The following is a 16,560-nucleotide window of genomic DNA, read 5'->3' as shown; positions in this document are numbered from 1 at the left end:
AATTTTTTTAGATCAATATTTTATTTTCAGCCTGAGAAATGGACAAGGCAGTGCACCAAATCAAAGCAGGAAAGGCAAGTGAGAAAAAGGCTGCCCTCCTTCCCAACAGGCAGCAGCATCTGTCTGTTCCTCCAAGGGATCACCCTTCCATTCTGTGCCTTTCCTCTCTAAGGACTCGCAGTGTGACAGGCATTGAACCTTCCCTTTTTTTATAGGCTGGCAACCCCTGTGTCTTCATCTGGAAACACCAACTGTTCTTTCTGTATTTTCAGGGAAACAGGTCAAAGAATTTTAAAAAAAACATCCAGAAATAATACAATATCCTCCTAGTTTTCAAAAAATGTTGAAGGTATTTTAAAAGATTTCTAAAAATTCCTCATCCCCATTAGATTCTTCTGGTGAAGAAAGCAATGCCTCAAATTTCTGAGTAAAATAAGGAGATAAATTTTTAATTGGGTTTATGTAATATATCATAGAGTACAAATCTAGAAATAAGCTGATGTATTCTGCTGGGTCTTTGACCTGTTTGGGGATTTCTGTGGTTTTCTTTAAAGCCCTATAGGATAAACCTGCTTGATGCCATTTCTTTGGCAGAACTTGTTGGAGGGCTCCAACAACTGTGGAGCATTGTTGGGAGGGAGGAACAGGGGAGGTGAACGAATTTCACCATCTTGCAAACAAGAAAAAGCCTGCCTTGAAGCTAGGAGCCTCACTGCTGCACTGATGCCTGGGTTTTATATTTGCAGGAATTGCAGTGGATAAGTATGGACTCATGTATTTTGTTGATGCCACTATGATTAGAAAAGTGGATCAGAATGGAATTATATCGACCCTGCTGGGCTCCAATGACCTCACTGCTGTTCGACCTCTCAGCTGTGATTCCAGCATGGATGTCACCCAGGTAGATTCTTACTGCATTTCTTTTCCTCTCTGCCTTAGAAGAGATGGGCATCTATTTTGGATGACTGCCTGGCCACTTAAGAATTACATTATGCAGCACAAAATGATAACATAGTTGATTTGTTACTGAAATGAGTGAACCATCCTTTTTACTGTGGCTAACACAGTTTATTTATGCAACTGTAGAGAAATAAGGTTGAGATAATGGGAGTTATTGTCTTAATTGCCTGTTTTTCTGTAATTATTGTAGAGCTTCCACAATGTAGCATTCATTCTTGCACAGAAACACAATTAGCCAAAGTTACAACTGCACGTAGCTTTAATATTTCCGAAAAACAAAATCATTGTTTGAAATAGTTGCCGTTCATGACTTGGTTTCATGATTTACACTGATAAACCCCTCACTGATTTGCTGTTGTTACACGTGGAATTTTAAACACTAGGAGTGTACTTTTCAGTTTCGAGTTTTACAGTAATAATTTGTGCAACTCATAGGTACGGCTGGAGTGGCCTACTGATCTCGCTGTCAATCCCATGGACAACTCCCTTTATGTCCTAGAGAACAATGTTATTTTACGGATCACAGAAAACCATCAAGTTAGCATTATTGCTGGACGCCCCATGCACTGCCAGGTTCCTGGTATAGACTACTCTCTTAGCAAACTGGCTATTCATTCTGCACTTGAATCAGCCAGTGCCATTGCCATCTCACACACAGGAGTTCTTTACATCAGTGAGACAGATGAAAAAAAAATTAATCGGCTACGCCAGGTAACTACCAATGGAGAAATATGCCTTCTTGCAGGGGCAGCTTCAGACTGTGATTGCAAAAATGATGTCAACTGTAATTGCTATGCTGGGGATGATGGGTATGCCACTGATGCCATCTTAAATTCACCATCTTCCTTAGCTGTGGCCCCAGATGGTACCATCTACATAGCTGATCTCGGAAATATCCGCATTAGGGCTGTCAGTAAAAACAGGCCCGTTCTTAATTCCTTTAACCAATATGAAGCTGCATCTCCAGGAGAACAGGAGCTGTATGTCTTCAATGCTGATGGGATTCACCAGTACACTCTGAGCCTCGTTACTGGGGAGTACTTGTACAATTTCACCTATAGCAGCGACAACGATGTCACGGAGGTGATGGACAACAATGGCAACTCCTTGAAGGTGCGCCGGGACGCCAGCGGGATGCCCCGCCACTTACTGATGCCGGACAATCAGATTGTCACGCTGGCTGTTGGCACTAATGGTGGACTCAAGCTGGTCTCAACACAGACCCTGGAGCTCGGATTAATGACATATAATGGAAACAGTGGTCTCTTAGCAACGAAGAGTGATGAAACAGGATGGACAACGTTTTATGAGTAAGAATGTTTTTGGATATATTAAGCATACATTTATTTTTCAAACGGTAGTGAGTAGGCCCTAGGCTGACCCTGCTGCAGTTTGTTTTAGGTTTTTCAATGATACTGATTAAGGCCGTTGCACCTCAGCCCAGGGTGGTGCTGGAAATGGTGAAGTGGCTTTGTGATGGCTTCCTTTGGGTGGGTGCTGATCCCCCTAAATCCCTGTGGGGGGTTTGAGTTTGGGGCAGCTCATCCCTGCCCAGCACAGAGGTCTGTGTGCCATGGCCAGAACCCTGGCTTAGTTAAGCTGCTGTTCATGGTCAGCACGGCTGCCCACAGCCAGAGCAGCCCTGCACTCCCCCTGCAGCTCCCACAGAGCTGCCTCTCTCTAGGAACCCTCATGCTGCAGCTGCTTTTGGAACTCAAATTATCTCTCTTTCTGTTCAGCCTCATATATTACTCATGGTTGTTAAAATGTTGATTAACTTCAATGATTGTTCATTCCTGAGACAAGTGAGGAAATTAGATCCCCAGCTATCTGTCAGACCCCTGGTGTAACTTCCATAATTTGTAGATAACCCAAAAGCACACTGGTGTTCATGAGCATATAGATTAAATAGACAGAACTTCCTCTTTAAATGAAATTCATCTGAAGAGATGAGGTTCAGAAGTATATTAAAAATCTAGAAAAACTAGTCCAATTTTTATTAATATTTATCCTGTTCTTAGTAGTCTCATTGCCATTTTTTGATCAAAACAATTTTAAAAAGAGAAGCTAAATGACATATTGAAAAATATATTTAAGTATGGCAAGTATGATGCCATATATTTTGTCTGAATTAGTTAATGATTAAAAAATATTATTCCCCAAATCAGTGAGTAGAAAACAGGAATAAGCTTTATATTTCATTTCAAACGGCAGACTCATTTTCAAGTCACAATGGTGCACACCTCTTAGTTTATTGATGCATTCAGCTTGGCCACCTGTTTCCTCTGTTCAGAGAAAACGTAAGAAATGCAGGAAGGGAGGGAACTTTGCTCCGTGCGCTGGGAATGCCTGCCCTGCACGGCAGGGATGCTGCAGCTTTCCCGTTGGAAGGGGAGCAGTGCCCTCTCGTGGGGCCCTGCGCGCTCACTCCTCTCCAGCCTGGGCCTTCACCTGCGGAGGGACTGATTTTTCCTTCATGTTTGGCAAAAATTATTTCTTTACTACAAATTCATTACACAAATAGTTCAGTTACACACCACGTGAAGGTGTTACCTGCTGATTAGGTTACCACAAATTCATTACACAAATAGTTCAGTTACGTGACCACGTGAAGGTGTTACCTGCTGATTATAAGCTCAAGTAAAAGCTCACTGGACCAGACAGAATAAAATTTCATATTATTGCTGATGAGATGTGGATGCCCTTCTAGGAAGGTTTTTTTGTTGTTTTTTTTTTTTCCTCAATAGGTAGCTCAAGTTGCAGTAATATAAATTAGCTATTTCTCAAAACGCCAGAAACTAAATAGCAAAGTAATTTAAAATTCTACATGAAAATCCATGGAATATTAGAAAATGTTGTCAGAAAGTTCCTGGTTACAAAACTGGTATAACTGGTGTCTGAGAGTCACACCAAGTGCTTTGTTAACATGCTTTATTAGAAAAATTCTATTATGATTCCTAAGGAAATACAGAAGGTAGGGGCTTTGATGTCTTACTGAGATCAGCTGAAAATATCATTTAATGTGTACATAGTGCTGCAGATTTTTTTCCAAGATCAAATAAGAAAAGATGCACAACCTTTGCCTCAGGTCAGTGGAAGTTAAATACCATCTTTAGATCTAAATATTACAGCCTGAGTTAGTGTCTTAGATAATTAGCAACTTTGATGAGGTAGCAGAAATAATTTATTTCTCCCAGATTTGTACATACATTCTCATAAGCATAGAGACCACAGATGAGAGAACCATAAAGACATTCTTTAAATTGAATATATTATTTAAATTGAATATAGAAACCTAAAGAATCACAGTCCACAGTCACTCAGTACTGGTTTCTGGTTTCTGTTTTTTCTCTGAACCAGCTCCTAAGAGAAAATTCTGTATTCATCATTCTGCAATTTTTTTGGTAGCTATAACTTAATATAAATTGAAGATGAAAGAAGTATTCAGCCAATGAGAGTTTATAAGGACAATAAAATAGTTTTCTCTGCAGTTACATTCATGCATCCATACGGACACAATCAGCAGTCAAAATTGTTAATATGGCAGCAGAACTGGAAGAGAACAGAGGTCTTTTAAGTGGTAAAGTACTACATGAGTTAAAAGTTCTTATGAAAAATTTATATCAGTGCATTTATATCAACCAGGCGCTGAAGTGCCATGTTATCTTATTGGGTATATTCCTCTCAATTATCTGAAACTTTACCCTGAAAATGCTCTCAGAATTAAATTTGTACAGTTAATCGAGGTGTGCATCTGCATAAGCAGAGAGTTGCAGACTGAGGCTGGTTTGTGTGTGTGCACACCCCATATGTGAGATCTATAGATAGCATCTGTGCACGTGCCTGCAGCTCATTTGCAGTAGGAACAGCCAAGGCTCTTCAATAATAGAACAGCTACCAGCAGGCTCACATGGGGTAATTTAAGCTTGGCTTGGGCATGAAGCACAGATCTTTGAAGCAGCTCCCAGTGGTATTCCTCTCGGTCTAGGGAGCATCCTAAGAGAATACTGCAGTTTTTTTTCTGAAATCAGTTTTAAAAGGGAGAGAAAACAGGGGTGTATGTAAATGTGTGTGGATCTGTGCCTTGCCCAGCTCTGAGTTAAGTCAGAAGCTGCTGTTCCTCCTCTGCAGTGCAGGTTATGGCCCTGCCCTTCCTGCTCCACCCACGAGCTGTCAGGAGCACAGCTCAAACCTGAGGCTGGGATGCTGGTCCTAAAAACTGGGACAGCCCTCAGGGCACTGCCACAAGCCCACTGAAGGGATGGGTGCACAGATGCTTGTGGCTACCTGAGAAGGTGCCAGGGCTCAGCTGTGTCCCATGGGCAGCTCAGAGCCATCAGGCTGGCAGGGACAGCCACCAGCTTTGTGCCTCTGTCACCCTGAGCTGTCCTGGGAAAGCTGGGCCTGCTGGCAGGGGGGTCTTGGTCACAGTTAGCAAAGAGGTGGTGAGGTAGCAGTGGGGAGATGCTGTTTGCTGGTTTTTAAGATGCTGGGATAAAGAAAGGTTGTTCTCCCTTGTAATTTTATTAGTAGAAAATTTGGGATGAAGCCTTGTTCTAACTAAAGTCAGTAACAAAACTCAGGAATTTTGGAGTGCCTGAAAATGTAAAGGTTGCCTTATCAGACCTGATTCATCCAGGCTGATGCTGTGTCACAGACTGCAATAGGTAGAGACTGCTTCTTCACAAGACACCAGGTCAATTATTATATTTTTCATTGTAAATTTTGGTTTTTTACTTCATTAGACCCAGTTTCATGACATGCAGAAGAGAAGTACATAATCATTTCATTAATATATAATTTATTCTTATTATTCAGATAAATGTCTGGGTGTTGTATGCTACTGAGTACTTGTTCTCATATAATACATAAATTTAAAAAAAACTTTAGGAATATGTCACTTAAATTTTGTGGTAGATAAAAGGTTTCTGTTACATTCATTTTAATTTTTTTTTACCTTTAAAGTATTTTTTAAATGAGAATTTATTTTGATACAATGGACAAAGTAGAAATGCCTCCTTTATATATTGGTATCAGAATGTGTATATATCATTTAAGAAGTGAATTTTTCATATATCTAACTCATAATCTAAGTGGTCTGCAGATCTTCAATGACAGTACTTTTGTATGTATTTTGTTAAGTGTATCCATCACTTGCTTATAAACCCTTTTAAACTTTACTGTTGCTGCTTTCAAAGCTGTGCCCAGCACTGAGGAACACACCCCATGGCAGGGGTAAAACAATCATTTCTTGAAATAGCACTGGAATATTTCCATTTTTCTGCTTCAATCTCTGTAAATCCACATTCATATTTACTTTTTAGACTGCCCTTACACTTTGAATAGAGATTTCCAGTGAGTAGCCCACAGCAATCCCCAGGAATTTTTCCTAGGTTAATTAAAAACCCAGCAATGTGAATGAAAACTTTAAATTAATGTCTCATTTGCATTGCCTAAAATATATTTGCTGATGGGGAATTTCACAACCATTTTTCTGGAAGTTCACCGAGTGCTGGAGAGTCACACTGGAGACACTCATAATGTCTCATTTGCATTGCCTAAAATATATTTGCTGATGGGGAATTTCACCAACCATTTTTCTGGAAGTGCTGCAGAGTCACACTGGAGACACTCGTAGTTTTTTCTAGTTTGTCCTAAATAACACTGTCTGTGCTGAAAGAGTTGGCATCCAAGTGTTCTCTTCCTCTGCTCATCATGAAACACACCACATACAGACTCTTAAGGGGCCTTATTAACCTTTAAGATTTTTAGAATTGTCCATTTTTTGTACTTTTTATTTTCCCCTGCAGGACGGATGCTTGGCTGGATCAAGTTCTTACTTTAGCTACTCTTTTGGAGTGCTTTTTAATATTTTTTTTTTGTGAAGATCTCCCTATAAAGCCTTAACCCACTTTCATAGATTATCTCAACATATTATCTTTTTTTCAGTATCTTGCTGATATGATAATATATCTCTATATAAATATATATCTGTCTGTGGTGAGAAACTTGTGACTATATTGAGAAAAATCATGCTGCTTAATCTTTCTTTGATCCTGAACTACTTAAATGAACACAATGTATTATTGGTCCCTTTTAGGTCTCATGATGCTTTGTTTTATTGATTTCCTTCTTTGCCTAATACTTCCATTGGTTCTGGTAAGGCTTGTTGCTCCACAGGTGATTTTTTCCTTCCTCTCCAATGTTCAGTTGAATGGGTGCAACCATTTACAATGGATTTGAAAGTCATTTATTTTGTTCATTTTAACTGAGGAGCCAATCCGTGTCTGAATTTTTTAGATATGCTGTACAGTTCAGGTGGCCTAGTCTGAAGTTTCTGAGTGTTTTAATTGTAAAACCATGTTGAAAGCTCTGATTTTGTTTTCATCTTCACAGCTAACCACAGTCTGCAATGAACTGAGCTCGCTCCATGGTACTAAATGTGCTCCTCTTCTCTTCTGTTACTCTCAGGCAGTGCAATGGATTTACCAGTTCTCTTCCAGGCTTCCTGCTCCCTGCATCTCTGCATCCCAAGGATGACCAGTTGGTTTCAATCTCTACCTAAATTTTTCCCTTTATCTACACAGGACGTTTTTTCTTGCCTTTCTGCTCTCTAGAGGCACCTGTGCTTTGGTAGCGGCTGGGTGAGAGACTTGCACGAGTAGAGAATTGCAGCAAGCAGTGTCAGACTGGAGTTGGAATGCTGATTTTGTTTCAGGTCCCCATTTCTTGCCCCTAAGATCCAAAGGATTGCTTCTTTAGCAAAAGTATGCACACAACTAGAGCATACTGCAGGAACGGGGGAAAGGGTATGATTTGATTTCCAGCAGCATTCCTTCTTTTCCCCCTCCTCAGGCTTTATACCTCTAAAGAAATGTAACTGTAAAATCATGGAAAGCCTTTTTTGTCTTTTTTTTGTCTTTTTTTTCTTCTTTTTTTTTTTTTAATCTTTATGCCTCTGGAGCATTTAACTAATTTTCTAAGGTTTATTCTGAGTGCTGACTGCTGCCCTTTGTGTAACTCCAACCTCTGTCCTGTGCTTTTCATCTTTCTGATCCAAAATACTGACCCCAAAGTGCAGCTCAATACCACAGATAAGATCTAAATGAAATTATTATGTTATCAAGCTGATGTCTATTTTAATACTTTATGTCAAGTTTATTCCTTGATATGTCACTCAAGACCATACTTAGTTTCCACTAGGTATTCAAAAGCAAATGTGCAGTTTTTGCAATTGTTTATTGCAGTGTCCATCAGAAGTTCACTTCCTTAGAGTGAAATACAGCTATTAAAATGCCAGACTAATTTACTAGTTATAATTGTTTGAGCCAGATATCACTCCATATATTAATAATAATTTAATTAATTTAATAATCCAAAATATGCTAGCCTGGATTTTCAGCCATGTAGTTGAGATCAGTATCTAAAAAATATTATTTCATCATTATAGACTCTTTCAAGAACAGAGAAATAGATATGGCCAGGATGTTCTTGAAAATCTGTTTCAGTCTGGGTTTTTTGCACAAATGTGGCGCATTATTAATACATTGGGTATTGAAATGAACATATATCCTCATGCTTTTTTGCTCTCACTAACTTTTCTATTAGCTATGATCATGAAGGGCGTCTGACCAATGTAACACGTCCCACTGGAGTGGTAACTAGCCTTCATCGAGAAATGGAAAAGTCCATTACCATCGACATTGAGAATTCTAATCGGGATGACGATGTCACGGTCATCACAAATCTCTCCTCTGTGGAGGCTTCCTATACAGTTGTTCAAGGTACCAAAGCACACTTCTCAGCACACTCCTAACCACACACACAGCCTGAGAAAGCAATTCACTAATGATTCGTGTCATTAGCACACTTATGAGCAGGGGGAAACCGTGTAAGATTTGCAAGAAAAACTCCCATAAAGCTTATTCCTAAAAAGACAGGTCTTCAGGACAGGTAAGAGCCATTTCCAAGTCCTGCTTTGTGTCAAGTACATATGGTCACTGTCTGCTGGGGAAAGTTAGTCCTGCCACTGCCTCCTGGGGCAGGGTCACTTCCCCCACTTGCATATTTCTCTGTACTTCCCTGCAAAATTGGTTCTGACTTCTGTGCCACAGAGATGCAACCTGACTGCTGGATATGGCTGCTGGGGGAGATCCTTCTGGAGAGGCTCAGGCAGCCTTCTAGTGGAAGAAATCTTCTAAATTTATACTCTGCCATTAATTACAGTGTAGAACAGTCAGGGCAGTGGATGGTGTGGTGCCAGAGATGGCCCTCCCAAGAGCAGTGCTACAGCCCGAGGGTGGCAGGAGGCAGCAGCAGCACAGGCTCACAGTTTGTGCAGAGCATTCCAGCACCGCCCAGGCATTGCATCTGATGGAGTGGAGTCAGTTATCAAATATAGACTGGAAGGGATTTGGTGAGTGATGGGGCTTTTTAATTAAGATATAATGTCACTGGAATGGGAATATCACCATCAAACAATAGTCTTCTCCTGACATAAATGTCAACATTTGTAGACTTATACCGTGACAGGTCTGGTTACAAAGACTTAATTTCTCTTATACCAGATGAATAATTACGTAGATGCTGTCCTTCTGTCAGGCAAATATTGATGTGTTGCTGACAGCTGCACACTCTGGCACTCCATCCTGGCTGAGAGGGGACTTGGCTGTGTCCAACAGCTGGAGAACTGCATAGCCAGAGAAGCACGGGCTTGTTTCTGTAACTTCTCCAACAGAGGCCGGGTGTGCACATCAGGCCAGTGTGGTTCTAGTGGGGAGGCAGGGAGGCAGGAGAGGGAGCCACTGTGCCTGCCAGCTTGCACTGCTGGAGCCTCAACCTTGAGGATTTAAAGCCATGCTGTAATTCTGTACAGGGCCTTTGCTTGGAGACAGTTTTTAAACAGAGGGAAACAAAAAAGAAGAGGCACTTACTTCTTCCTACTTACAAAGAGTCCAGCAATCATCTTCTTTTTCTTTTTGTCCTGAAGTTTAATGCTTTGTTATTTATCCAGCAGTTCAGTTTTCAGGAGTTTTTGTTCATATCAGACATAAATTACGTGGTTCAACACATATCACTGTGCATTTTGATTCACAATTAAGACTGAAGGGAAAACATAATGAAATAAACACAGTATCTCTCTGCAGGCTCACTGTTACACTACTGTTCTTTACATGACTCAGTAACATCTGTAATTTCCACCATAGTACCACGTAAATGGTAATTGCAGGCTGACTTCATTTAACATCAACAGGAGTGCAATAAAAAACCAATCAAATTAAGCTATATGTTTTCTTTATGACTGGAGTAGCTAAATTATTTTCTTTTCATTATTGCTGTAGATCAAGTGAGGAACAGCTACCAGCTCTGTAATAATGGTACTTTGAGAGTGATGTATGCCAATGGCATGAGCATTAGCTTTCACAGCGAGCCTCATGTCCTGGCTGGGACTGTGACTCCCACCATAGGACGATGTAATATTTCTCTACCCATGGAAAATGGTTTAAACTCAATTGAATGGCGCCTGAGGAAGGAGCAGATTAAAGGCAAAGTGACGGTGTTTGGAAGAAAGCTCAGGGTAAGTAGAACCTGTTGTCACAATCACCTTTTCCTCTTTGGGCAGAAAATTAATGTTTTTATTTTGAAGGATGTTACTTTTGCTTGTTAACAATGTACAGCTCTGGGATTGTCTTTGGTGTGACACTGTTTGAGAGCTCAGTTGGCTGCATGGGATCATCTGCTGCAATCAGCTATAGAGCTTCCTTACTAAAAGTGTTCCAAAAGGGATTGGTAAAAATACCTAGAATATTGCAGAATCACAGAATCATCAATGTTAGAATAGACCTTCAACATCATTTAGTACAATCATTGCCCCAGCCCCACTGTAATTGCCCCCAAACCATATCCCCAAATGTCATATCCCAATGCCTCTGGAACACATCCTAAGATGATGACTCCACCACCTTCCTAGGCAACATCCTCTAATGCATGAACACTCTTTCAGTGAAGAAAGTTTTTCCAATATCTAATCTAAACCTCCCTGGTGCAACTTCAGGCCATTTCCTCTTGTCCTTTCATTTGAGATATGGCAGAAGAGACTGACCCCCATCTTGCTAACTCCTTTCAGGAACTTGTAGAGAGCAATTAGGTACCCCCAAACCAACTTTTCTGCAGATTAAACACCCCCAGCTCCCTCAGCCACTCCTCAAAAGATGTATTCTAGAGCCTCCTCCAGCTTCATTGCCCTGTTGCTGCAAAACACTCTGCCTCTCAAGGGGGTGGGAATCTGAGCGCTCACCACTTGTAAAACTGCCAGGACAGACTTCCCCCAGCTGGTGCTGGGGAGCAAACACAACTACAGCATTCTGCTGCTGTAAAATCCCCCTACAGACTCTCTGAGACAGGCATGTTGTGTTTATTCCCTTTCCCAAATGGCAGATTGGAAAATAATTGCCATAATTACAAAATCGTAAGCGCAGGATAAGGAGGACAGTCGGGTCATATAATCCGTCCCCTGCCAAATTAAAGATCTGCTGCAGCTGGATTAATCCCATTCTGTGCTTTGCTGGCCTGATTTTCACTGATTTTTTTTTTTTACTGGATTACTTCAGTATGTGCAGTTTTGGAAGGGATTTGAGATACTGGGCAGAAAACAAACGTAGTGCTGATCAAGTCCTCACTCTTTAAGTAGTTCTTTCAACAACACTGAACACAAAATATAGTTCAGTGTGTTCAAGATCACATAACAAATGCAAGATATGCAAGCAATTATGTAGTGATTTACAAAAAAAAAAAGGCTTGGATATTATTTTTTTTTATTTTCCTATTGCTAGCATCTAATTCCTAGTGTTGAGTTGACAAATCTTTGCTCATTCTCACAAATGCTCAGAATGCACTTATTGGGGAGAGGGGAAAGGTTGGGAAAAAAAATTGAATGAGATTAGCAGCTAATCCTTAATGACTAAATTTCATGTCTCTGTAATTGATTTTTGATGTGTTGACCTGCAGCAGTTGATTGGAAGTGGAAAACAGATCAGCTCTGCATTTTGACTAGGTGTTCAAAATAAAAATAAATAGGATGCTGAAATGAAATTGCAGTAATCCTAATTCTCAATACTAAAATTTAATAGAGGTACTTGTGGTAATTAGCTGAAGTTAAGCACATCGTAGTGCTGAAACCTTGCCTGAGATAGATTTTCTGAGATAGGTTTTCTTGCATCATGTTTATGCAAATCAAAACAATGCTTTATCTAGCAACACCTCAACATTTAATTGTCTGGTGTTAGTTCCTGTAACAATAATCACATATCCATTTAGCTCTTTTAAATGAAAATCACTATGAGATTATCACAGGTTGAGTGGACTGAAAATGAAATTTGAAAACAAGGGAGAAAGCATAGAATTTATTTGCATGTCATTTATTCTAATTTATCTTTATAAATTGTTTAGTGAACGAAGCAGAGCAAGTGTGTTGGAATGTTGTGGGGAGCAGGTGGCAGGCAGGGGCACCTGTGGCACTGCTGGTGACACAGAGCAGGGCACTGCTGCAGAGCTGACAGAGCACCAGGGCCACCTCCTGGAGCCCCAGTGCACAATCAGTGTGACTGGAGGGGTGGGAATTCTTTGTGATTCCCCTCTTGGCTGAGTACTTCACCTCACAGTACTCAGGGGAATATTTGCCGGAGCCCACACCCCTGTGCTTCTTAAAGGGGGCTTATAAAAAGATGGGGACATACTTTGTTTTAGGGTCTGTTGTGATAGGACAAGGTGTGGCAGCTTTATCTAAAAGAGGGTAGATGCAAAGTAGTGATACAGAAGTTTTTTATGGTGATGTGGAGAGGCACTGGCACAGGTTGCCAGAGCAGTGGTAGGTGCCCCATTCCTGGAAGCATTGCAGGGGAGGTTGGCACGGCTCTGCTCAGCCTGGTCCAGTTGCAGATGTCCCTGCTCAGTGCAGAGGGGTCATACTGGGTGATTCACAGGTGAATCCCAACCCAAAGTGTTGGCTGGTTGTATGAGCCCTCACGCAGTGGTGCTGCCTGAGCCCAGGCTCTGCCCACCCTGCTTTAGGCACATCCCAGCCACACCTGCTGGAACCTGCACACCTGCCTGGGCACATTTCATCAGCCTGAGGAAGGAACTGCACCTTTGTCTTATCCCACTCACTGCCTGCTGCTGTTTGGTGCACCACACGTTCAGTGCCTGTAGTTTCAGATAAATTGCTGCTGAGATTCCTGTCTGAACTTTTGGTTATGGAGCAGCATCATGTGAGTGATTTCTGTGGCCAGACCTTTCCAAGGCACAAAGGGCTCATCCCTACAGCCACTTGAGCAGCAGCCAAGGGAAAACCAGATAGTGAACAAAAGGGAAAGGGCCTGTCAAGTAATCTGCATTGTGATACTTGGGACTGCTCTCAGTGTTCCCAGGAAGGGTGGGAATTAGTCAGCCTGTTTGGGTTCCTATGTAATTAATATGATACTGCAATTACAGTCTCTGGTTGTACTCATTTTACAAATGCAAATGAAGGTACTGAATTATCCAAGCAGGTGATGTTCGTGTGTGCATCTCCAAGTGATATTTGCATGTGTGCATGGCTTTTGTGTGTGTAATCATTTTTAAAACCCTATTAATTTTTTTTTCAATGGCAAAACCAAGTAACTGTTATCATGTTTTTGAGAAAAGAGAAGATACCTGGAGTTAGACTTTCCTTTATGCAGATTACTATTGCAATTACTGTAATGGAGGGAACAAAACCCAAAATCCTGACTGATTTATGAAGCTTCAGAAGTTAGAAAAAAACAAAACAAACAAAACCCCTAAAGCTAAAATTCAGTTCATAACCTTTCTGAAAGGCATTTCTTTTTCTTTTTACAAAATCTGCTCAAGCCTAAGAAATTGGGCTATTTCAGTCATACACTAACTCTTTAATTCTATAGCTAAATGTTTTTGAGAAGTCAAAGCTCTCTTCTGCTCATAAAAAGGGGGTTTTTTGTGTGCCTGCCATTAGGGTTGATCCTACAAAACAAGAGTAACCAGTTGAGAAACTACTGATATTAAATTTGGCTTCCCTGGCTTTATTTTCATTGCAATGGGAGAGCAGAATATGACTTGTTTTGTCCCAAGGTGTTTTAAGAAAAATACTCTGTTTTTCTGTGAATCACACGGCAAGTTGTTGCTGGGATAACCTTTGGGAAAACCTACAGAAAAGAGCTTTTTTTCCCTAGTAATTGCCCACTGAGGAAATGCAAACTGTTAAAGAGATTAATTTCATTAATGGAAAAAATTAGGATAATGAGCAATAATTTGAAATAATTATTTCTTTACAAACACGAAACTGTATTAATTTTAAATGTGTCTGTATAACTGAATTTCTACTGAGTTGGTTGGGGTGGGAATTGGGTTTACCCCTGCCAGTAAATATATCTCAGAATAATTTTTATATCCTCAAGAAAGGCTCAGGGTTAATTTACATATTGTTTGATGTACAGTTTAATGTTGTATAAAAGGAAACGTTGCACTATCAAAGCCACTGTAAAATATAAGCTAAAGAACAAATTCCCAGAAATTGATGACTACTTTTAAAGTAGTCATTGATCTGAAATTATATCTAATTTAAAAACTTCTGCTTTATTAATGACACATCTACAATTAAATTACTTAAGAAGCCTTATCAAATTACAGCATTAGCCTGAATTCTATGGCTTAACCCCCAGTGAATATATTTATGTATCTCTGATTATAACACTCTCCCTAGAAGCCTCCCCATTTGGCATTCTTATTCTCCTTTACCTCTGTTTTGCTCTTTTATTTTAAATAAATAAATAGATAGATAGATAAATAAATAAATCTGCCACTGAAGCACTTCATGCTGTACTTTGAATGAAAATTATAACAAAAAAAGGTGGGGGGTGAAAGAAAAATATTTAATCTAATTGTTTAGCACCTATTCAACACTAGAAGTCCATCATTTGCAGCCTGTATGATCAGGATTTTTAAGCCCATCCCAAGTGAAGGATCTATTGAATATTTGGAAAGTGAAAGAAGAAAACAGTAAATGAATGAATTCTAAGCAGGGTGTTGCAATTACAGAAGCCAAGTGGCTAAACCTCAATAAAGAGACAAAAATTTAATCTGTTGTTCTTGGAGTGATTGTAGGGGAAAAGGCAAAAAAAAAAATTGATGGTGGAAGTACAAAAATGAAATAAAGTAGCGGAAAATAGAAAAATAGAATAAGTAGAAAAATATTCCATGCAAAATAATTTGTTTCTCTGTACTTTAAGACCTCAGTGTGCAGAATGTCTCTCTGTTCTGACCATAATGGAAGCTTTTTACTGTAGGGTATCACCACTCATGTTGCAGTGAGATGGGAAATACCCCAAAATTATTTGAATATTCTCCCAAGCAGAAAGCAAAAGCCAGTTAACAGGACCCCTACGCTTTTCACAGAGGATTTCCCTGTTGGGCATCCTCTTTCCCCGCTGTAAGCCTGGAATTCTGGCGTGCCCAGTGCGCTGAGCGCAGCCTCCTTCCCTCGCGCAGGTGCACGGCAGGAACTTGCTGTCCATCGACTACAACCGCAACATCCGCACTGAGAAGATCTACGACGACCACCGCAAGTTCACGCTGCGCATCATCTACGACCAGCTGGGCCGGCCCTTCCTCTGGCTGCCCAGCAGCGGCCTGGCCGCTGTCAACGTCTCCTATTTCCTCAACGGGCGCCTGGCAGGGCTGCAGCGCGGGGCCATGAGCGAGAGGACGGACATCGACAAGCAGGGCAGGATCGTGTCGCGCATGTTCGCCGACGGCAAAGTGTGGAGCTACACCTACCTGGAAAACGTAGGTGGTGTCGTGTTGTCATCCCTGGCAAGGATACAAAGTTCTCCTAGGCTTCATGGCACATGAATCACGCACACCCGCTAGCTAAGATTTGGTGTATCCCAAGTGTTAGCCATCCCTGGTCTCAAAATTCCTTATTTTTCAATTAGTCAGCTGAATATGACTAATTCTTAATGGGAAATATTTTGTTCATGGTTTCTGTCTTTTGATATTTTCCTGCCATAGAATGGCAGTAAATTAGCACAATGTATTGTGCTTAATTAAGCCCAAAAATGCATAACTAAACCTGACAAAAGGTTTGTGTAGAAACAGGTAATTTGTCTCTAATTGTTACTTATTAAATGAAAGTATGGTAGTGCATTTTTACTTAGCCTAATTAGCACACTTCAGTCATAAAAGTGTCTTAAATACTGCAAAACTGCATATTGTTTTCCCTTTTCCCTTCTTGTTGTTCTAAGTAAAGCAGAGCTGATGTTCTCTGCTTAGTTTCTCACATATTTCACAGTAACAGTTGTGAATTACAACTGCTGGCAGAAAGATAAATCAAGTCATTTATCTAACTCCTCTGCATCCCTCAGGTAAAAAAAAAAATAAAAAGAAAAAAGAAAAATAAAAAAAAGTCCTCCTACAGGGAGGACAGCTCAGAGGTTGCTAACCTACACTTTCTCTGGAGTGTCAGTGTATTGATTTCCAAGGAGCAGATCCTCTCATCTGGCAACCTGACAATATTCCTGAGCAACTCTGTGCCCCTGACTAATGTATCTG

The 16,560-nt window shown here is 40.5% G+C and overlaps 1 protein-coding gene across 2 annotated transcripts in view; it reads left to right on the top strand.

Moving 5' to 3' along the window:
- The window catches only part of TENM2 (teneurin transmembrane protein 2), a 616,650-nt gene that overhangs the window by 592,517 nt on the left and 7,573 nt on the right, over positions 1-16,560 (top strand). For both annotated transcript variants that reach the window (XM_039701625.1, XM_039701624.1), the window contains 5 exons: positions 747-901; positions 1,396-2,270; positions 8,569-8,744; positions 10,302-10,537; positions 15,499-15,795. In XM_039701625.1, coding sequence (XP_039557559.1) covers positions 747-901; positions 1,396-2,270; positions 8,569-8,744; positions 10,302-10,537; positions 15,499-15,795 — 1,739 coding nt within the window. The remainder of the gene's footprint in view (positions 1-746; positions 902-1,395; positions 2,271-8,568; positions 8,745-10,301; positions 10,538-15,498; positions 15,796-16,560) is intronic.

This window comes from Passer montanus, unplaced genomic scaffold, assembly GCF_014805655.1.
Source record: "Passer montanus isolate IOZ18808 unplaced genomic scaffold, ASM1480565v1 scaffold15, whole genome shotgun sequence".
NCBI lineage: Eukaryota > Metazoa > Chordata > Aves > Passeriformes > Passeridae > Passer > Passer montanus.
Note: the sequence above shows the minus strand (reverse complement) of the source record. Positions and strands in the feature narration are given on the sequence as shown.